We start from the raw sequence: 23,757 nt of genomic DNA on the forward strand, positions 1-23,757 counted from the left end.
GTGTAGTGCGGGGTCTGTCACTCTCTACCTGTCCTCCATGTGTAGTGCGGGGTCTGTCACTCTCTACCTGTCCTCCATGTGTAGTGTGGGGTCTGCCACTCTCTACCTGTCCTCCATGTGTAGTGTGTGGTCTGTCCCTCTCTACCTGTCCTCCATGTGTAGTGCGGGGTCTGTCACTCGCTACCTGTCCTCCATGTGTAGTGTGGGGTCTGTCACTCTCTACCTGTCCTCCATGTGTAGTGTGGGGTCTGTTACTCTCTACCTGTCCTCCATGTGTAATGTGGGGTCTGTCACTCTCTGCCTGTCCTCCATGTGTAGTGTGGGGTCTGTCACTCTCTACCTGTCCTCCATGTGTAGTGTGGGGTCTGTCACTCTCTCCCTGTCCTCCATATGTAGTGTGTGGTCTGTCATTCTCTCACTGTCCTCCATGTGTAGTGTGGGGTCTGTCACTCTCTACCTGTCCTCCATGTGTAGTGTGGGGGTCTGTCACTCTCTATCTGTCCTCCATGTGTAGTGTGGGGTCTGTCACTCTCTGCCTGTCCTCCATGTGTAGTGTGGGGTCTGTCACTCTCTACCTGTCCTCCATGTGTAGTGTGGGATCTGTCACTCTCTCACTGTCCTCCTTGTGTAGTGTGGGGTCTGTCACTCTCTACCTCTCCTCTATGTGTAGTGTGGGGTCTGTCACTCTCTACCTGTCCTCCATGTATAGTGTGGGGTCTGTCACTCTCTATCTGTCCTCCATGTGTAGTGTGGGGTCTGCCACTCTCTACCTGTCCTCCATGTGTAGTGTGGGGTCTGTCACTCTCTACCTGTCCTACATGTGTAGTGTGGGGGTCTGTCACTCTCTACCTGTCCTCCATGTGTAGTGTGGGGTCTGCCACTCTCTACCTGTCCTCCATGTGTAGTGTGGGGTCTGCCACTCTCTACCTGTCCTCCATGTGTAGTGTGTGGTCTGTCACTCTCTGCCTGTCCTCCATGTGTAGTGTGTGGTCTGTCCCTCTCTACCTGTCCTCCATGTGTAGTGTGGGGTCTGTCACTCTCTACCTGTCCTCCATGTGTAGTGCGGGGTCTGTCACTCTCTACCTGTCCTCCATGTGTAGTGTGGGGTCTGTCACTCTCTACCTGTCCTCCATGTGTAGTGTGGGGTCTGCCACTCTCTACCTGTCCTCCATGTGTAGTGTGGGGCCTGTCACTCTCTACGTGTCCTCCATGTGTAGTGTGGGGCCTGTCACTCTCTGCCTGTCCTCCATGTGTAGTGTGGGGCCTGTCACTCTCTACCTGTTCTCCATGTGTAGTGCGGGGTCTGTCACTCTCTACCTGTCCTCCATGTGTAGTGCGGGGTCTGTCACTCTCTACCTGTCCTCCATGTGTAGTGTGGGGTCTGTCACTCTCTACCTGTCCTCCATGTGTAGTGTGGGGTCTGTCACTCTCTACGTGTCCTCCATGTGTAGTGTGGGGTCTGTCACTCTCTACCTGTCCTCCATGTGTAGTGTGGGGTCTGTGATGTTTGGTATGATAATGGCACAGGTGGAGTTGTTGGAGCTTTTCCTTTGCCTTGTGTGACTGCCCCTCCCCGGTAGAGTAGAGGCGGTGGAGGGAGAGGTGGCAGCAGGAGGCTGAGTATTTAGCATCACACATATGAGGGTGAGAGGGAGGGGAGGTATATATAGTCACAGTCTACACTGTAGGGTGCAGTTAGTCCAACCTGCACACATTGGCAGGCTGCTCTCAGTGTGGAGACCAGAACCAGGATTTGCCCCCAGGCGGCCAGCCCATGACAGCTCTGTACTAGGCTGAACTTGCTACTGCATTGAAGCAACCTCCTCTGCACAGGAGAACGGGAATTTAACTTATCCTCCTCTATTTTTCGTGGTTTTTGCCTTCCAAATTCTGAGCGAAAGCCTCAAAGATGCCCAACTTCTCAGGAAACTGGAAAATGAAACATTCTGAGAATTTCGAGGAGATGTTGAAAGCTTTGGGTGAGTGAGAATGGATGGGGGCATGGGGGATGGCAATGCTGAGATCTGGCGGATGGGACAGTATAGGTATACAGGGGTGATGAATGGGTGAATGGGACTGATTTATTGGGGTTTGGTATAAGATCGGTGGATTATAATTGTCATATCCTACTTTGCAGATATCAGAGGTTAATAGGAAGGAACTTATCCTAACATGTGTCCAAAGGGATAATAGATGACACGTTAGCCGAATACACAGATATTGGGTCAATAATTGCAATCAGATGTGATACACAGATATGAAGGGTTAATAAATGATATCTGATCGTAATATATCAGAAGGTTAGTAGATGAGATTTAATCATCGCATACATATTTAAAGAATTCATAGATATGGGGGGTAATTAATAAGTGCTAACTGATCCTAATACACAGATACCTTGCATTAATAGATGAGATGTGATCCTAATATCTAAATATGAAGGGTTAATTGGTTTGATATGTCCCTTATCTATAGGTGTGAATGGTTAAAAGATTAGACATGTGCCTAATATACAGATATGAAGGATTCATCAATGAGCTATGTGCCTAATATCTATATGTGAAGGGTTCATAAATGAGATATGTATACTATATAGATATGAAAGGATAATAGATGAGCCATGTGCCAAATATCTAGATGTGAAGGGTTAATAAATGAGATATGTCTAATATATAGATATGAAAAGCTAATATATGAGATATTTTCCTAATATTTGGATATGAAGGGTTAATAAATGAGATATATGACTAATATCTAGATATGAACGTTTAATAGATATATGCCTAATATATAGATATGAAGGGTTAATAAATGATATATGTGACTACTATATAGATACCTAATAGATTATATGTGATTCTATTACATAGATATAAGGGGTTAACAAATGAGACATGACTGTAATATATCAATATGAAGGGTTAATAGATGAGATATGTGCCTGATATATAAATGTAAAGGGTTAATAGGTGAGACATGCCTAATATAAATATAAAGGGTTAAAAGATTTGAATATTATCCTAAGATGTAAATATAAAGGGTTAATATATGCTATTGTACTGTTTAGATGTAAGGGGTTAGATGAGACATGACCCTAATATATAGATATGAAGAGCTATTAGATTAGATATGTGCCTAATGTGCAAAGTTAAGGGTTAATAGCTGAGACATGTCTAATTTGATATAAAGGGTTAATGGATTAAATATGATCCTAATATCTAAATATAAAGATTTAAGAGATGTAATTATAATTCATTAGTAGTTTTAATTCGTGAAATATGTGCCTGCTATGAAGGGTTAATAAGTGACATATGAGCCAATACAGAAATATAAAGGGTTAACAGATGTGATGTGTGTGTCTAATATATAGATATGAGGGGTTAATAGATGAGAAATGAGCCTAATACACAATTATCAGGGGTTAATTATAGCAATCTGGTCTGATATTTTGGTTAATACATAGATATGTTGGGGGTTAATAGATAAGATATTATTGTAATACAAATTATTATAAAGGGTTAATAGGTGGCATGTGCTTAATGCACAGATATCAGTTTCTCCTAATAGACAGGTACATTGGGAATTCATGCAAAGAATTATTTTTTTATCATGTCAATATATTAAAATAATATTTAATATCTAATTGTAACTTACAGACATCAGGGGTTAATACATGACATGTCATTCTCTTACACGTGCAATTGGGGGTTAATTTAATGAATTGTCTTGTTTTACCATAATAAACTGATATATTTGATCATAACACATATATCGGGGGTCAGTAGATGAACCTTGATCCTAATATGCACATATATAAAAGGTTAATAGCTATCATGGGTTAATGAATGCAATCTAAATGTAATACACAGATACCTGGGGTTTAATAGATGAAGTATGATCCTAATATCTGGATATGAAGGGATAACTGATGAGATATAATCCTAGTATAAAAATGTAAAGGGTTAATAGATGAGATATGATCCTAAAATATCCATCTGAAGGGTTAATAGATGATATATATCTAATATATAAATGTAAAGGGGTAATAGGTGAGACAGGTGCCTAACAAATAAATTTAAAGGGTTAATAAATGAGATGTACCTAATATATGTGGGTAAATGGTTAATAGATGATCCATATGCCTAACAGATAAATATAAAGGGTTAACAGATGAGATGTGCCTAATGTAAAGGGTTAATAGATGAGACATGTGCCTAACAGATAAATGTAAAGGGTTAATAGATGAGATGTTCCTAATGTATGAATGTAAAGGGTTAATACATGAGACATGTGCATAACAGATAAGTATAAAGGGTTAATAGATGAGATGTTCCTAATGTATGTAATTTGTTAATATGAGATGTGCCTAATAGATAAATATAAAGGGTTAATAGATGAGATGTGCCTAATGTATCTATGTAAAGGGTTAATAGATGAGATGTTCATAATGTATGAATGTAAAGGGTTAATAGATGAGACAATGTGCCTAACAGATAAATATAAAGGGTTAACAGATTAGATGTTCCTAATGTATGTATGTAAAGGGTTAATATGAGACACATGCCTAACAGATAAATATAAAGGGTTAATAGATGAGATGTGCCTAATGTATTTATGTAAAGGGTTAATAGAAGAGAGCTTATCCTAATATATAGATATGAGGGGTTAATAGAAGAGACTTGTATCTACCGTAGTATATAAATGTAAAGGGTTAATCGATTCTATTTATATATTAGGCTCAAATTTAATCTCTTAACTCTTTCTATATTAGATACTTGTCTCATCTATTAACTCTTTATATATTAGGCTTATATTTAAGGGGTTAATAGATGAGCTATATATCTAATATATCGAATTCAAAGGATTAATAGATGAAATATGATCCTAATATATAAGTGTAGAGGGATAATTGGTGAGAGATTATCCTAATCAATAGCTATAAAGGGTTGATAGATAAGATGTGTTTCTAACATATCGATATTAAGGGTTAATAGATTGATTCTGCTTCTTATACACAGGCAACTGGCAAAACAATTCTATTTCATATCAGTTTAATGTGTAGAGATATTAGGATCTAAAATATAATCCTAATACACAGACACCTTGTGCTTCATGTAATGTGCTATGTCATTATCAACCTAATGCACAGACATAAGGGGTTAATAGGGAAGATCCTAATACACAGACACATGGGGCTTCATGTAATGTGTTATGTCATTATCAACCTAATACACAGACATAAGGGGTTAATAGGGAAGATCCTAATACACAGACAATTGGGGGTTCATGTTAGGAATTCTGTCTTTTATCATCTCTATGATTGGGGCAGGTTTCTCTTTACCTTATACACAGATAAAATGCATCAATATGTTATATTTCGTCTTAATACACAGATATTGAAGATGAGAATGTCACATACACCAATGTATGTAAAGCGCTGTGGAATTAACAGCGCTATATAAATGAATAAAATTATTATTATTATTATTATCTTGATATTGGGAAAATGATCTCATTTTATATCATTATTAATGTATTGCAAATTATTTTTTCATGTCATGTCTTAATACACAGGTATTGGGTATATTGCTTATCCTATTCTAATATATAGGGTTGACTATGTCCTATCTCATATATATCTATTGGACAGATACATAATATTCATGGAGGAGAAGAGAACTGTACCCTATACACAGATAATATACACTTGATGTGATACATATAGTGCACCTTGTCCTAATACACAGTCAAGAATAAATTCACACTTTCCCTGTATTTGTTCTGAAAACATTCACTCCTTCTTTACATACTCAACATAAATTTCTCACCCATTTGTTACAGACGTATAGCAGACTTGTCACCACCTCATATATAAAGATATGGGAAATATCCGCCCCTTCTTATAGACAGACAGCAGGCTTCTTCCCATACATAAATGAGGCTTGTTTTTCCTTTTATACAAACTGTTGTGAGATACATAACTCCCATCTTATATGCAAACAGCAGGCTTCTCCCCTTCTAATATACAGACTCCAGGCTTATCCCCTCCTAATATACAGACTCCAGGCTTCTCCCCTTCTAAAATACAGACTCCAGGCTTATCCCCTCCTAATATACAGACTCCAGGCTTCTCCCTCCTAATATACAGACTCCAGGCTTCTCCCCTAATATACAGACTCCAGGCTTCTCCCCTCCTAATATACAGACCCCAGGCTTATCCCCTCCTAATATACAGACTCCAGGCTTCTCTCCTCCTAATATACAGACTCCAGGCTTCTCCCCTCCTAATATACAGATCCAGGCTTCTCCCCTCCTAATATACAGACTCCAGGCTTATCCCCTCCTAATATACAGACTCCAGGCTTTTGCCCTCCTAATATACAGACTCCAGGCTTCTCTCTCCTAATATACAGACTCCAGGCTTCTCCCCTCCTAATATACAGACTCCAGGCTTCTCCCTCCTAATATACAGACTCCAGGCTTATCCCCTCCTAATATACAGACTCCAGGCTTCTCCCCTCCTAATTTACAGATTCAAGGCTTCTCCCCTCCTAATATACAGATCCAGGCTTCTCCCCTCCTAATATACAGACTCCAGGCTTCTGCGCTCCTAATATACAGACTCCAGGCTTCTCTCTCCTAATATACAGACTCCAGGCTTATCCCCTCCTAATATACAGACTCCAGGCTTCTCCCCTCCTAATATACAGACTCCAGGCTTCTGCCCTCCCAATATACAGGCTCCAGGCTTCTGCTCTCCTAATATACAGACTCCAGGCTTCTGCCCTTCTAATATACAAACTCCAGGCTTCTCCCTCCTAATATACAGACTCCAGGCTTCTCCCCTCCTAATATACAGACTCCACGCTTCTGCCCTCCTAATATACAGACTCCAGGCTTCTGCCCTTCTAATATACAAACTCCAGGCTTCTCCCCTCCTAATATACAGACTCCAGGCTTCTCCCCTCCCAATATACAGACTCCAGGCTTCTGCCCTCCTAATATACAGACTCCAGGCTTCTCCCCTCCTAATATACAGACTCCAGGCTTCTCCCTCCTAATATACAGACTCCAGGCTTCTACCCTCCTAATATACAGACTCCAGGCTTCTTCCCTCCTAATATACAGACTCTAGGCTTCTTCCCTCCTAATATACAGACTCCAGGCTTCTTCCCTCCTAATATACAGACTCCAGGCTTCTTCCCTCCTAATATACAGACTCCAGGCTTCTTCCCTCCTAATATACAGACTCCAGGCTTCTCCCCTCCTAATATACAGACTCTAGGCTTCTCCCCTCCTAATATACAGACTCCAGGCTTCTTCCCTCCTAATATACAGACTCCAGGCTTCTTCCCTCCTAATATACAGACTCCAGGCTTCTTCCCTACTAATATACAGACTCCAGGCTTCTGCCCTCCTAATATACAGACTCCATGCTTCTCCCCTCCTAATATACAGACTCCAGGCTTCTCCCCTCCTAATATACAGACTCCAGGCTTCTCCCCCTCTATATACAGACTGCAGGCTTCTTCCCCTCTATATATACAGACTCCAGGCTACTTCCCCTCTATATATACAGACTCCAGGCTTCTTCCCCTCTATATATACAGTCTCCAGACTTCTTCCCCTCTATATACAGACTGCAGGCTTCTTCCCCTCTATATATACAGACTCCAGGCTTCTTCCCCTCTATATACTGTATATACTGACTCTAGGCTTCTTCCCCCTTTGTATATATTGATATATAGAGACTCCAGGTTTCTCCCCCACTATATACAGACTCCAGGCTTCTTCCCCTTTGTATATATACAGACTCCAGGCTTCTTCCCTCCTAATATACAGACTCCAGGCTTCTCCCCCTCTATATACAGACTCCAGGCTTCTCCCCCTCTATATACAGACTGCAGGCTTCTCCCCCTCTATATACAGACTGCAGGCTTCTTCCCCTCTTTATATGCAGACTGCAGGATTCTGCCCCCCTCTATATACATAGACTGCAGGCTTCTCCCCCTCTATATACACAGACTGCAGGCTTCTCCCCCTCTATATATACATAGAATGCAGGCTTCTTCCCGAATGTATACACAGACTCTACGGTATATATATCTTCCCATCTATGTATACCGACTACAGACTTTCCCCCTCTATATAAATATAGACTATAGGCTTCTCACCCTCTATATACAGTGATATGAAAAAGTTTGGGCACCCCTATTAATGTTAACCTTTTTTCTTTATAACAATTTGGGTTTTTGCTATTTCAGTTTCATATATCTAATAACTGATGGACTGAGTAATATTTCTGGATTGAAATGAGGTTTATTGTACTAACAGAAAATGTACAATCCGCATTTAAACAAAATTTGACCGGTGCAAAAGTATGGGCACCCTTATCAATTTCTTGATTTGAACACTCCTAACTACTTTTTACTGACTTACTGAAGCACTAAATTGGTTTTGTAACCTCATTGAGCTTTGAACTTCATAGGCAGGTGTATCCAATCATGAGAAAAGGTATTTAAGGTGGCCACTTGCAAGTTGTTCTCCTATTTGAATCTCCTATGAAGAGTGGCATCATGGGCTCCTCAAAACAACTCTCAAATGATCTGAAAACAAAGATTATTCAACATAGTTGTTCAGGGGAAGGTACAAAAAGTTGTCTCAGAGATTTAAACTGTCAGTTTCCACTGTGAGGAACATAGTAAGGAAATGGAAGAACACAGGTACAGTTCTTGTTAAGCCCAGAAGTGGCAGGCCAAGAAAAATATCAGAAAGGCAGAGAAGAAGAATGGTGAGAACAGTCAAGGACAATCCACAGACCACCTCCAAAGACCTGCAGCATCATCTTGCTGTAGATGGTGTCAATGTGCATCGGTCAACAATACAGCGCACGTTGCACAAGGAGAAGCTGTATGGGAGAGTGATGCGAAAGAAGCCGTTTCTGCAAGCACGCCACAAACAGAGTCGCCTGAGGTATGCAAAAGCACATTGGGACAAGCCAGTTACATTTTGGAAGAAGGTCCTGTGGACTGATGAAACAAAGATTGAGTTGTTTGGTCATACAAAAAGGCGTTATGCATGGAGGCAAAAAAACATTCCAAGAAAAGCACTTGCTACCCACAGTAAAATTTGGTGGAGGTTCCATCATGCTTTGGGCTGTGTGGCCAATGCCGGCATCGGGAATCTTGTTAAAGTTGAGGGTTGCATGGATTCAACTCAGTATCAGCAGATTCTTGACAATAATGTGCAAGAATCAGTGACGAAGTTGAAGTTACGCAGGGGATGGATATTTCAGCAAGACAATGATCCAAAACACCGCTCCAAATCTACTCAGGCATTCATGCAGAGGAACAATAACAATGTGAGCCCCCGCGGGCAGGGTCCTCTCTCCTCCTATACCAGTCTGTTTTGTACTGATAATGATTGTTGTATGTATACCCTCTTTCACTTGTAAAGCGCCATGGAATAAATGGCGCTATAATAATAAATAATAAAAATAATAATAATAATGTTCTGGAATGGCCATCCCAGTCCCCAGACCTGAATATCATTGAAAATCTGTGGGATGATGTGAAGCGGCTGTCCATGCTCGGCGACCATCAAACTTAACTGAACTGGAATTGTTTTGTAAACAGGAATGGTCAAATCTACCTTCATCCAGGATCCAGGAACTCATTAAAAGCTACAGGAAGCGACTAGAGGCTGTGATATTCGCAAAAGGAGGATCTACAAAATATTAATGTCACTTTTATGTTGAGGTGCCCATACTTTTGCAACGGTCAAATTTTGTTTAAATGCGGATTGCACATTTTCTGTTAGTACAATAAACCTCATTTCAATCCAGAAATATTACTCAGTCCATCAGTTATTAGATATATGAAACTGAAATAGCTGTTGCAAAAACCCAAATTGTTATAAAGAAAAAAGTTTAACATTAATAGTGGTGCCCAAACGTTTTCATATGACTGTATACAGACTGCATGCTTCTTATTCTCTATATACACAGACTGCATGGTTCTCCCCCTCTATATACAGTGTGTCCACCCATATCCTATCCACCGCCATTAACTTGAGAACGGCGGCAGCTATAGGCATAGAAGTGGTGTCTAGGTATAGTAAAGTAGCCATGCGCTATGCAATGAAACCACCTATAGCGCCACCTGGTGGAAAACAACGGAGATAGCATTTTTATCTCGAAAACGGAACGAGATAGAGAAAAAAGTGAATTACAAAGTTTCAGGGCATCATCAATTCAATACGAATCGACACCTTGCATACAGAAATGCTATGATGATATGAAACTCATGACCCCCCAAAACATTGAATGCTGGTCACGCATATGGCGCTCATTTAACTTTGATGCTCAAAGTGTCCCCCGTCAGCTGCAATGCACATCTGGACTCTGCACAGCATACTGTATCTTGCTGCATGTTGTGCAATATGGTAGGTGACACGTTTGCACAAGCATCTGTGATACGTCGTCGTAGGTCCTGCAATGTTAGTGGAGGGGTCGCATACACCTGCTGTTTGATGTGACCTCACAGACAGAAGTCCAATGAGGTGAGGTCAGGTCAGGTGAGTGTGGAGGCCACTCCATGCAGCCACCATACCCAATGACTTATAGGAAGGTCTCCATGAGGTATCGCTTCACGTCCGCAGCCTTGTGAGTTTTACACGTTCTAATCATAGCATTTCTGTATGCAAGGTGTCGATTCGTATTGAATTGATGATGCCCTACAACTTTGTAATTCACTTTTTTTTTTCTATCTCGTTGCGTTTTCGAGATAAAAATGCTAACTCCGTTGTTTTCCACCAGGTGGTGCTATAGGTGGTTTCATTGCATAGCGCATGGCTACTTTACTATACCTAGACACCACTTCTATGCCTATAGCTGCCGCCGTTCTCAAGTTAATGGACAGGATATGGGTGGACACACTGTATGTACAGACAACACTCTTCTCATTCTACAGGCATTTCATCCTCTATATACACAGACTGCAGACTTCTCCTTCCCCTCGATTTTTACAGACTGCAGGCTTTTCATCCATACAGACTACACATCCTTTATATATACAGACTGCAGGCTTCTCCCCCTTGAATTTTAAAGACTACATGCTTCTCCCCCACTATTATATACAGACTTCAGGCTACTTCCCCTCTATATATACAGACTCCAGGCTTCTTCCCCTCCATATTTACAGGCTTCTTTCCCTCTTTATATACAGACTCCGGGCTACTTCACCTCTATATATACAGACTCCAGTCTATTTTCCCTCAGTATATACACAATGCATGCTTCTCATCCTCTATAAACACAGAATGCAGGCTTCTCTCACTGTAAAGATACAGACTGCAGGCGTCTTACCCTCTATATATGAAGACTGCAGGCTTCTACCCTCTATATACAGACTGCAGCGTTCTCCTCCTCTAGATACAGAATGCAGGCTTCTCCCTCTCTAGATACAGACTGCCGGCTTATCCCTCTCTAGATAAAGACTGCAGCCTTCTCCCCCTCTAGATACAGACTCCAGGCTTCTTCCCCTCTAGATAAAGACTGCAGGCTTCTCCCCTCTATATATATGCAGACTGCAGCCTTCTCCCCCTCTAGATACAGACTGCAGCCTTCTCCCCCTCTAGATACAGACTGCAGGCGTCTTACCCTCTATATATGAAGACTGCAGGCTTCTACCCTCTAGAAACAGACTGCAGCCTTCTCCTCCTCTAGATACAGACTGCAGGCTTCTCCCCCTCTAGATACAGACTGCCGGCTTATCCCTTTCTAGATACAGACTGCAGACTTCTCCTCTAGATACAGACTGCAGCCTTCTTCCCCTCTAGATACAGACTGCCAGCTTCTCCACCTCTAGATACAGACTGCAGGCTTCTCCCCCTCTAGATACAGACTGCAGGCTTCTCCCCCTCTAGATACAGACTGCAGGCTTCTCCCCCTCTAGATACAGACTGTCGGCTTATCCCCCTCTAGATACAGACTGCAGACTTCTCCTCCTCTAGATGCAGACTGCAGACTTCTCCCCTCCTAGATACAGACTGCAGGCTTCTCCCCCTCTAGATACAGACTACAGGCTTCTCCTCTCTATATATGCAGACTGCAGGCTTCTCCCCCTCTAGATACAGACTGCAGGCTTCTCCTCCTCTAGATACAGACTGCAGGCTTCTCCTCCTCTAGATACAGACTGCAGGCTTCTCCTCCTCTAGATACAGACTGCAGACGTCTCCCCCTCTAGATACAGACTGCAGACTTCTTCTCCTCTAGATACAGACTGCATGCTTCTCCCCCTCTAGATACAGACTACAGGCTTCTCCTCCTCTAGATACAGACTACAGGCTTCTCCCCCTCTAGATACAGACTGCCGGCTTATCCCTCTCTAGAAACAGACTGCAGACTTCTCCTCTAGATACAGACTGCAGCCTTCTCCCCCTCTAGATACAGACTGCCGGCTTCTCCCCCTCTAGATACAGACTGCAGGCTTCTCCCCCTCTAGATACAGACTGCAGGCATCTCCCCCTCTAGATACAGACTGCAGGCTTCTCCCCCTCTAGATACAGACTGCCGGCTTATCCCCCTCTAGATACAGACTGCAGACTTCTCCTCCTCTAGATACAGACTGCAGACTTCTCCCCCTCTAGATACAGACTGCAGGCTTCTCCCCCTCTAGATACAGACTACAGGCTTCTCCCCTTGAATTTTAAAGACTACATGCTTCTCCCCCACTATTATATACAGACTTCAGGCTACTTCCCCTCTATATATACAGACTCCAGGCTTCTTCCCCTTCATATTTACAGGCTTCTTTCCCTCTATATATACAGACTCCGGGCTACTTCACCTCTATATATACAGACTCCAGTCTATTTTCCCTCTGTATATACACAATGCATGCTTCTCATCCTCTATAAACACAGAATGCAGGCTTCTCTCACTGTAAAGATACAGACTGCAGGCGTCTTACCCTCTATATATGAAGACTGCAGGCTTCTACCCTCTATATACAGACTGCAGCCTTCTCCTCCTCTAGATACAGAATGCAGGCTTCTCCCCCTCTAGATACAGACTGCCGGCTTATCCCCCTCTAGATACAGACTGCAGACTTCTCCTCCTCTAGATACAGACTGCAGACTTCTCCCCCTCTAGATACAGACTGCAGGCTTCTCCCCCTCTATATACAGACTACAGGCTTCTCCCCTCTATATATGCAGACTGCAGGCTTCTCCCCCTCTAGATACAGACTGCAGGCTTCTCCCCCTCTAGATACAGACTGCAGGCTTCTCCCCCTCTAGATACAGACTGCATGTTTCTCCCCCTCTAGATACAGACTGCAGGCTTCTCCCCCTCTAGATACAGACTGCCGGCTTATCCCTCTCTAGATACAGACTGCAGACTTCTCCTCTAGATACAGACTGCAGCCTTCTCCCCCTCTAGATACAGACTGCCGGCTTCTCCCCCTCTAGATACAGACTGCAGGCTTCTCCCCCTCTAGATACAGACTGCAGGCTTCTCCCCCTCTAGATACAGACTGCCGGCTTATCCCCCTCTAGATACAGACTGCAGACTTCTCCTCCTCTAGATACAGACTGCAGACTTCTCCCCCTCTAGATACAGACTGCAGGCTTCTCCCCCTCTAGATACAGACTACAGGCTTCTCCCCTCTATATATGCAGATTGCAGGCTTCTACCCTCTATATACAGACTGCAGCCTTCTCCTCCTCTAGATACAGACTGCAGGCTTCTCCCCCTCTAAATACAGACTGCCGGCTTCTCCCTCTCTAGATACAGACTGCAGACTTCTCCCCCTCTAGATACAGACTGCCGGCTTATCCCCCTCTAGATACAGACTGCAGACTTCTCCTCCTCTAGATACAGACTGCAGACTTCTCCCCCTCTAGATACAGACTGCAGGCTTCTCCCCCTCTAGATACAGACTACAGGCTTCTCCCCTTGAATTTTAAAGACTACATGCTTCTCCCCCACTATTATATACAGACTTCAGGCTACTTCCCCTCTATATATACAGACTCCAGGCTTCTTCCCCTTCATATTTACAGGCTTCTTTCCCTCTATATATACAGACTCCAGTCTATTTTCCCTCTGTATATACACAATGCATGCTTCTCATCCTCTATAAACACAGAATGCAGGCTTCTCTCACTGTAAAGATACAGACTGCAGGCGTCTTACCCTCTATATATGAAGACTGCAGGCTTCTACCCTCTATATACAGACTGCAGCCTTCTCCTCCTCTAGATACAGAATGCAGGCTTCTCCCCCTCTAGATACAGACTGCCGGCTTATCCCCCTCTAGATACAGACTGCAGACTTCTCCTCCTCTAGATACAGACTGCAGACTTCTCCCCCTCTAGATACAGACTGCAGGCTTCTCCCCCTCTATATACAGACTACAGGCTTCTCCCCTCTATATATGCAGACTGCAGGCTTCTCCCCCTCTAGATACAGACTGCAGGCTTCTCCCCCTCTAGATACAGACTGCAGGCTTCTCCCCCTCTAGATACAGACTGCATGTTTCTCCCCCTCTAGATACAGACTGCAGGCTTCTCCCCCTCTAGATACAGACTGCCGGCTTATCCCTCTCTAGATACAGACTGCAGACTTCTCCTCTAGATACAGACTGCAGCCTTCTCCCCCTCTAGATACAGACTGCCGGCTTCTCCCCCTCTAGATACAGACTGCAGGCTTCTCCCCCTCTAGATACAGACTGCCGGCTTATCCCCCTCTAGATACAGACTGCAGACTTCTCCTCTAGATACAGACTGCAGACTTCTCCCCCTCTAGATACAGACTGCAGGCTTCTCCCCCTCTAGATACAGACTACAGGCTTCTCCCCTCTATATATGCAGACTGCAGGCTTCTCCCCCTCTAGATACAGACTGCAGGCTTCTCCCCCTCTAGATACAGACTGCAGGCTTCTCCCCCTCTAGATACAGACTGCAGGCTTCTCCCCTCTATATATGCAGACTGCAGGCTTTTCCCCCTCTAGATACAGACTACAGGCTTCTCCCCTCTATATATGCAGATTGCAGGCTTCTACCCTCTATATACAGACTGCAGCCTTCTCCTCCTCTAGATACAGACTGCAGGCTTCTCCCCCTCTAAATACAGACTGCCGGCTTATCCCTCTCTAGATACAGACTGCAGACTTCTCCCCCTCTAGATACAGACTGCCGGCTTATCCCTCTCTAGATACAGACTGCAGCCTTCTCCCCCTCTAGATACAGACTGCCGGCTTCTCCCCCTCTTGATACAGACTGACGGCTTATCCCCCTCTAGATACAGACTGCAGACTTCTCCCCCTCTAGATACAGACTGCAGACTTCTCCTCCTCTAGATACAGACTGCAGGCTTCTCCCCCTCTAGATACAGACTTCAGCCTTCACCCCCTCTAGATACAGACTGCAGGCTTCTCCCCCTCTAGATACAGATTGCAGACTTCTCCTCCTCTAGATACAGATTCCAGGCTTCTCCCCCTCTAGATAAAGACTGCAGGCTTCTCCCCTCTATATATATGCAGACTGCAGCCTTCTCCCCCTCTAGATACAGACTGCAGCCTTCTCCCCCTCTAGATACAGACTCCAGGCTTCTTCTCCTCTATATATGAAGACTGCAGGCTTCTACCCTCTAGAAACAGACTGCAGCCTTCTCCTCCTCTAGATACAGACTGCAGGCTTCTCCCCCTCTAGATACAGACTGCCGGATTATCCCTCTCTAGATACAGACTGCAGACTTCTCCTCTAGATACAGACTGCAGCCTTCTCCCCCTCTAGATACAGACTGCCGGCTTCTCCACCTCTAGATACAGACTGCAGGCTTCTCCCCCTCTAGATACAGACTGCAGGCTTCCCCCCTCTAGATACAGACTGCCGGCTTATCCCCCTCTAGATACAGACTGCAGACTTCTCCTACTCTAGATACAGACTGCAGACTTCTCCCCCTCTAGATACAGACTGCTGGCTTCTCCCCCTCTAGATACAGACTACAGGCTTCTCCCCTCTATATATGCAGACTGCAGGCTTCTCCCCCTCTAGATACAGACTGCAGGCTTCTCCCCCTCTAGATACAGACTGCAGGCTTCTCCCCCTCTAGATACAGACTGCAGCCTTCTCCCCCTCTAGATACAGACTGCAGCCTTCTCCCTCTCTAGATACAGACTGCAGACTTCTCCTCTAGAATCAGACTGCAGCCTTCTCCCCCTCTAGATACAGACTGCAGACTTCTCCTCTAGAATCAGACTGCAGCCTTCTCCCCCTCTAGTCACAGACTGCAGGCTTCTCCCCCTCTAGATACAGACTGCAGGCTTCTCCCCCTCTAGATACAGACTGCAGACTTCTCCCCCTCTAGATACAGACTGCAGCCTTCTCCCCTTCTAGATACAGACTGCAGCCTTCTCCCCCTCTAGATACAGACTGCAGCCTTCTCCCTCTCTAGATACAGACTGCAGACTTCTCCTCTAGAATCAGACTGCAGCCTTCTCCCCCTCTAGATACAGACTGCAGACTTCTCCTCTAGAATCAGACTGCAGCCTTCTCCCCCTCTAGTCACAGACTGCAGGCTTCTCCCCCTCTAGATACAGACTGCAGGCTTCTCCCCCTCTAGATACAGACTGCAGCCTTCTCCCCTTCTAGATACAGACTGCAGCCTTCTCCCCCTCTAGATAAAGACTGCAGCCTTCTCCCCCTCTAGATACAGACTGCAGGCTTCTCCCCCTATAGATACAGACTACAGGCTTCTCCCCTCTATATATGCAGACTGCAGGCTTCTCCCCCTCTAGATACAGACTGCAGGCTTCTCCTCCTCTAGATACAGACTGCAGGCTTCTCCCCCTCTAGATACAGACTGCAGGCTTCTCCCCCTCTAGATACAGACTGCAGGCTTCTCCCCCTCTAGATTCAGACTGCAGGCTTCTCCTCCTCTAGATACAGACTGCAGACTTCTCCTCCTCTAGATACAGACTGCAGGCTTCTCCCCCTCTAGATACAGACTACAGGCTTCTCCTCCTTTAGATACAGACTGCAGGCTTCTCCCCCTCTAGATACAGACTGAAGACTTCTTCTCTAGATACAGACTGCAGGCTTCTCCTCCTCTAGATACAGACTGCAGACTTCTCCTCCTCTAGATACAGACTGCAGCCTTCTCCCCCTCTAGATACAGACTGCAGGCTTCTCCCTCTCTAGATACAGACTGCAGGCTTCTCCCCCTCTAGATACAGACTGCAGGCTTCTCCCCCTCTAGATACAGACTGCAGGCTTCTCCCCCTCTAGATACAGACTGCAGACTTCTCCCCCTCTAGATACAGACTGCAGATTTCTCCTCCTCTAGATACAGACTGCAGGCTTCCCCCCTCTAGATACAGACTTCAGCCTTCACCCCCTCTAGATACAGACTGCAGGCTTCTCCCCCTCTAGATACAGACTACAGGCTTCTCCCCTCTATATATGCAGACTGCAGGCTTCTCCCCCTCTTGATACAGACTGCAGGCTTCTCCTTCTCTAGATACAGACTGCAGGCTTCTCCCCCTCTAGATACAGACTGCAGCCTTCTCCCCCTCTAGATAAAGACTGCAGGCTTCTCCCCTATATATATATATATATATATATATATATATATATATATATATATATATATATATATATATATATATATATATATATATATATATGCAGACTGCAGCCTTCTCCCCCTCTAGATACAGATTGCAGCCTTTTCCCCCTCTAGATACAGACTGCAGCCTTCTCCCCCTCTAGATACAGACAGCAGCCTTCTCCCCCTCTAGATACAGACTGCAGGCTTCTCCCCCTCTAGATACAGACTGCAGGCTTCTCCTCCTCTAGATACAGACTGCAGCCTTCTCCGCCTCTAGATACAGACTGCAGCCTTCTCCCCCTCTAGATACAGACTGCAGACTTCTCCCCCTCTAGATACAGACTGCAGACTTCTCCCCCTCTAGATACAGACTGCAGGTTTCTCCCCCTCTAGATACAGACTGCAGACTTCTCCCCCTCTAGATACAGATTGCAGACTTCTCCTCCTCTAGATACAGACTGCAGCCTTCTCCCCCTCTAGATACAGAATCCAGGCTTCTCCCCCTCTAGATACAGACTGCAGCCTTCTCCCCCTCTAGATACAGACTGCATCCTTCACCCCCTATAGATACAGACTGCAGGCTTCTCCCCCTCTAGATACAGACTGCAGCCTTCTCCCTCTCTAGATACAGACTGCAGCCTTCTCCCCCTCTAGATACAGACTGCAGCCTTCTCCCCCTCTAGATACAGACTGCAGCCTTCTCCCCCTCTAGATACAGACTGCAGCCTTCTCCCCCTCTAGATACAGACTGCAGCCTTCTCCCCCTCTAGATACAGACTGCAGACTTCTCCTCTAGATACAGACTGCAGACTTCTCCTCCTCTAGATACAGACTGCAGACTTCTCCCCCTCTAGATACAGACTGCAGCCTTCTCCCCCTCTAGATACAGACTGCAGGCTTCTCCCCCTCTAGATACAGACTGCAGACTTCTCCTCCTCTAGATACAGACTGCAGCCTTCTCCCCCTCTAGATACAGACTGCACGCTTCTCCCTCTCTAGATACAGACTGCAGGCTTCTCCCCCTCTAGATACAGACTGCAGACTTCTCCCCCTCTAGATACAGACTGCAGACTTCTCCCCCTCTAGATACAGACTGCAGCCTTCTCCCCCTCTAGATACAGACTGCAGCCTTCTCCCCCTCTAGATACAGACTGCAGACTTCTCCTCCTCTAGATACAGACTGCAGACTTCTCGTCCTCTAGATACAGACTGCAGACTTCTCCCCCTCTAGATACAGACTGCAGCCTTCTCCCCCTCTAGATACAGACTGCAGCCTTCTCTCCCTCTAGATACAGACTGCAGACTTCTCCTCCTCTAGATACAGACTGCAGACTTCTCCCCCTCTAGATACAGACTTCAGCCTTCACCCCCTCTAGATACAGACTGCAGGCTTCTCCCCCTCTAGATACAGACTGCAGGCTTCTCCCTCTCTAGATACAGACTGCAGGATTCTCCCCCTCTAGATACAGACTGCAGGCTTCTCCCCCTCTAGATACAGACTGCAGACTTCTCCCCCTCTAGATACAGACTGCAGATTTCTCCTCCTCTAGATACAGACTGCAGGCTTCCCCCCCTCTAGATACAGACTTCAGCCTTCACCCCCTCTAGATACAGACTGCAGGCTTCTTCCCCTCTAGATACAGACTACAGGCTTCTCCCCTCTATATATGCAGACTGCAGGCTTCTCCCCCTCTAGATACAGACTGCAGGCTTCTCCTCCTCTAGATACAGACTCCAGGCTTCTCCCCCTCTAGATAAAGACTGCAGGCTTCTCCCCTCTATATATATATATGCAGACTGCAGCCTTCTCCCCCTCTAGATACAGACTGCAGCCTTTTCCCCCTCTAGATACAGACTGCAGACTTCTCCCCCTCTAGATACAGACTGCAGGCTTCTCCCCCTCTAGATACAGACTGCAGGCTTCTCCTCCTCTAGATACAGACTGCAGCCTTCTCCCCCTCTAGATACAGACTGCAGCCTTCTCCCCCTCTAGATACAGACTGCAGACTTCTCCCCCTCTAGATACAGACTGCAGTCTTCTCCCCCTCTAGATACAGACTGCAGGCTTCTCCCCCTCTAGATACAGACTGCAGACTTCTCCCCCTCTAGATACAGACTGCAGGCTTCTCCCCCATTAGATACAGACTGCAGGCTTCTCCCCCTCTAGATACAGACTGCAGACTTCTCCCCCTCTAGATACAGAATCCAGGCTTCTCCCCTTCTAGATAAAGACTGCAGGCTTCTCCCCTCTATATATATGCAGACTGCAGCCTTCTCCCCCTCTAGATACAGACTGCATCCTTCCCCCCCTCTAGATACAGACTGCAGGCGTCTCCCCCTCTAGACACAGACTGCAGCCTTCTCCCCCTCTAGATACAGACTGCAGCCTTCTCCCCCTCTAGATACAGACTGCAGCCTTCCCCCCCTCTAGATACAGACTGCAGGCTTCTCCCCCTCTAGATACAGACTGCAGGCTTCTCCTCCTCTAGATACAGACTGCAGCCTTCTCCCCCTCTAGATACAGACTGCAGCCTTCTCCCCCTCTAGATATAGACTGCAGGCTTCTCCCCCTCTAGATACAGACTGCAGGCTTCTCCTCCTCTAGATACAGACTGCAGCCTTCTCCCCCTCTAGATACAGACTGCAGCCTTCTCCCCCTCTAGATACAGACTGCAGACTTCTTCCCCTCTAGATACAGACTGCAGGCTTCTCCCCCTCTAGATACAGACTGCAGGCTTCTCCCCCTCTAGATACAGACTGCAGACTTCTCCCCCTCTAGATACAGACTGCAGGCTTCTCCCCCATTAGATACAGACTGCAGGCTTCTCCCCCTCTAGATACAGACTGCAGACTTCTCCCCCTCTAGATACAGACTACAGGCTTCTCCCCTTTATATATGCAGATTGCAGGCTTCTACCCTCTATATACAGACTGCAGCCTTCTCCTCCTCTAGATACAGACTGCAGGCTGCTCCCCCTCTAGATACAGACTGCAGCCTTCTCCTCCTCTAGATACAGACTGCAGCCTTCTCCCCCTCTAGATACAGACTGCAGCCTTCTCCCCCTCTAGATACAGACTGCAGGCTTCTCCCCCTCTAGATACAGACTGCAGGCTTCTCCTCCTCTAGATACAGACTGCAGCCTTCTCCCCCTCTAGATACAGACTGCAGCCTTCTCCCCCTCTAGATACAGACTGCAGCCTTCTCCCCCTCTAGATACAGACTGCAGACTTCTTCCCCTCTAGATACAGACTGCAGGCTTCTCCCCCTCTAGATACAGACTGCAGGCTTCTCCCCCTCTAGATACAGACTGCAGACTTCTCCCCCTCTAGATACAGACTGCAGGCTTCTTCCCTTTATATATGCAGATTGCAGGCTTCTACCCTCTATATACAGACTGCAGGCTTCTACCCTCTATATACAGACTGCAGCCTTCTCCTCCTCTAGATACAGACTGCAGCCTTCTCCTCCTCTAGATACAGACTGCAGGCTTCTCCCCCATTAGATACAGACTGCAGGCTTCTCCCCCTCTAGATACAGACTGCAGACTTCTCCCCCTCTAGATACAGACTACAGGCTTCTCCCCTTTATATATGCAGATTGCAGGCTTCTACCCTCTATATACAGACTGCAGCCTTCTCCTCCTCTAGATACAGACTGCAGGCTGCTCCCCCTCTAGATAAAGACTGCAGGCTTCTCCCCTCTATATATATGCAGACTGCAGCCTTCTCCCCCTCTAGATACAGACTGCATCCTTCCCCCCCTCTAGATACAGACTGCAGGCTTCTCCCCCTCTAGACACAGACTGCAGCCTTCTCCCTCTCTAGATACAGACTGCAGCCTTCTCCCCCTCTAGATACAGACTGCAGCCTTCTCCCCCTCTAGATACAGACTGCAGCCTTCTCCCCTTCTAGATACAGACTGCAAGCTTCTCTTCTAGATACAGGCTGCAGGCTTCTCCCCCTCTAGATACAGACTGCAGGCTTCTCCTCCTCTAGATACAGACTGCAGACTTCTCCTCCTCTAGATACAGACTGCATGCTTCTCCCCCTCTAGATACAGACTACAGGCTTCTCCTCCTCTAGATACAGACTGCAGGCTTCTCCCCCTCTAGATACAGACTGCAGACTTCTCCTCCTCTAGATACAGACTGCAGCCTTCTCCTTCTCTAGATACAGACTGCAGGCTTCTCCTCCTCTAGATACAGACTGCAGACTTCTCCTCCTCTAGATACAGACTGCAGCCTTCTCCCCCTCTAGATACAGACTGCAGCCTTCTCCCCCTCTAGATACAGACTGCAGGCTTCTCCCCCTCTAGATACAGACTTCAGCCTTCACCCCCTCTAGATACAGACTGCACGCTTCTCCCCCTCTAGATACAGATTCCAGGCTTCTCCCCCTCTAGATAAAGACTGCAGGCTTCTCCCCTCTATATATATGCAGACTGCAGCCTTCTCCCCCTCTAGATACAGACTGCAGCCTTCTCCCCCTCTAGATACAGACTGCAGCCTTCTCCCCCTCTAGATACAGACTGCAGCCTTCTCCCCCTCTAGATACAGACTGCAGGCTTCTCCCCCTCTAGATACAGACTGCAGACTTCTCCCTCTCTTGATACAGACTGCAGACTTCTCCCCCTCTAGATACAGACTGCAGACTTCTCCCCCTCTAGATACAGACTGCAGACTTCTCCCCCTCTAGATACAGACTGCAGCCTTCTCCCCCTCTAGATACAGACTGCAGCCTTCTCCCACTCTAGATACAGACTGCAGACTTCTCCTCCTTTAGATACAGACTGCAGACTTCTCCCCCTCTAGATACAGACTGCAGGCTTCTCCCCATCTAGATGCAGACTACAGGCTTCTCCCCTCTATATATGCAGACTGCAGGCTTCTCCTCCTCTCGATACAGACTGCAGGCTTCTCCCCTCTAGATACAGACTGCAGGCTTCTCCCCCTCTAGATACAGACTGCAGGCTTCTCCCCCTCTAGATACAGACTACAGGCTTCTCCCCCTCTATATACACACAGACTGCATGCCTCTTCCCCTCTATATATACACACTGCATGCTTCTCCATCTCTGTATATACAGACTACAGTCTTCTCATTCTCTAAACACAGAATGCAGGCTTCTATCACTTTATATATGCAGATTGCAGGCTTCTTCCCATCTCTATATGCAGACTGCAGGCTTCTCCCCTTCTATGTAAACAGACTGCATGCTTCTTCCCCTATATACAGTTAGGTCCAGAAATATTTGGACAGTGACACAAGTTTTGTTATTTTAGCTGTTTACAAAAACATGTTCAGAAATACAATTCTATATATAATATGGGCTGAAAGTGCACACTCCCAGCTGCAATATGAGAGTTTTCACATCCAAATCGGAGAAAGAGTTTAGGAATCATAGCTCTGTAATGCATAGCCTCCTCTTTTTCAAGGGACCAAAAGTAATTGGACAAGGGACTCTAAGGGCTGCAATTAACTCTGAAGGCGTCTCCCTCGTTAACCTGTAATCAATGAAGTAGTTAAAAGGTCTGGGGTTGATTACAGGTGTGTGGTTTTGCATTTGGAAGCTGTTGCTGTGACCAGACAACATGCGGTCTAAGGAACTCTCAATTGAGGTGAAGCAGAACATCCTGAGGCTGAAAAAAAAGAAAAAATCCATCAGAGAGATAGCAGACATGCTTGGAGTAACAAAATCAACAGTCGTGTACATTCTGAAAAAAAAGGAATTGACTGGTGAGCTTGGGAACTCAAAAAGGCCTGGGCGTCCACGGATAACAACAGTGGTGGATGATCGCCGCATACTTTCTGTGGTGAAGAAGAACCCGTTCACAACATCAACTGAAGTCCAGAACACTCTCAGTGAAGTAGGTGTATCTGTCTCCAAGTCAACAGTAAAGAGAAGACTCCATGAAAGTAAATACAAAGGGTTCACATCTAGATGCAAACCTTTCATCAATTCCAAAAATAGACAGGCCAGAGTTAAATTTGCTGAAAAACACCTCATGAAGCCAGCTCAGTTCTGGAAAAGTATTCTATGGACAGATGAGACCAAGATCAACCTGTACCAGAATGATGGGAAGAAAAAAGTTTGGAGAAGAAAGGGAACGGCACATGATCCAAGGCACACCACATCCTCTGTA

At 45.8% G+C, this 23,757-nt stretch overlaps 1 protein-coding gene across 1 annotated transcript in view; it reads left to right on the top strand.

Annotated features, from left to right (window-relative positions):
• Positions 1 to 1,652: 1,652 nt before the first annotated feature.
• Positions 1,653 to 23,757, top strand: part of CRABP2 (cellular retinoic acid binding protein 2) — a 55,189-nt gene continuing 33,084 nt past the window's right edge. The window contains exon 1 of the mRNA XM_075330720.1: positions 1,653 to 1,979. Coding sequence (XP_075186835.1) covers positions 1,910 to 1,979 — 70 coding nt within the window. The 5' untranslated portion in view covers positions 1,653 to 1,909. The remainder of the gene's footprint in view (positions 1,980 to 23,757) is intronic.

Source organism: Anomaloglossus baeobatrachus, chromosome 12, assembly GCF_048569485.1.
Source record: "Anomaloglossus baeobatrachus isolate aAnoBae1 chromosome 12, aAnoBae1.hap1, whole genome shotgun sequence".
NCBI classification, from domain to species: Eukaryota; Metazoa; Chordata; class Amphibia; order Anura; family Aromobatidae; genus Anomaloglossus; species Anomaloglossus baeobatrachus.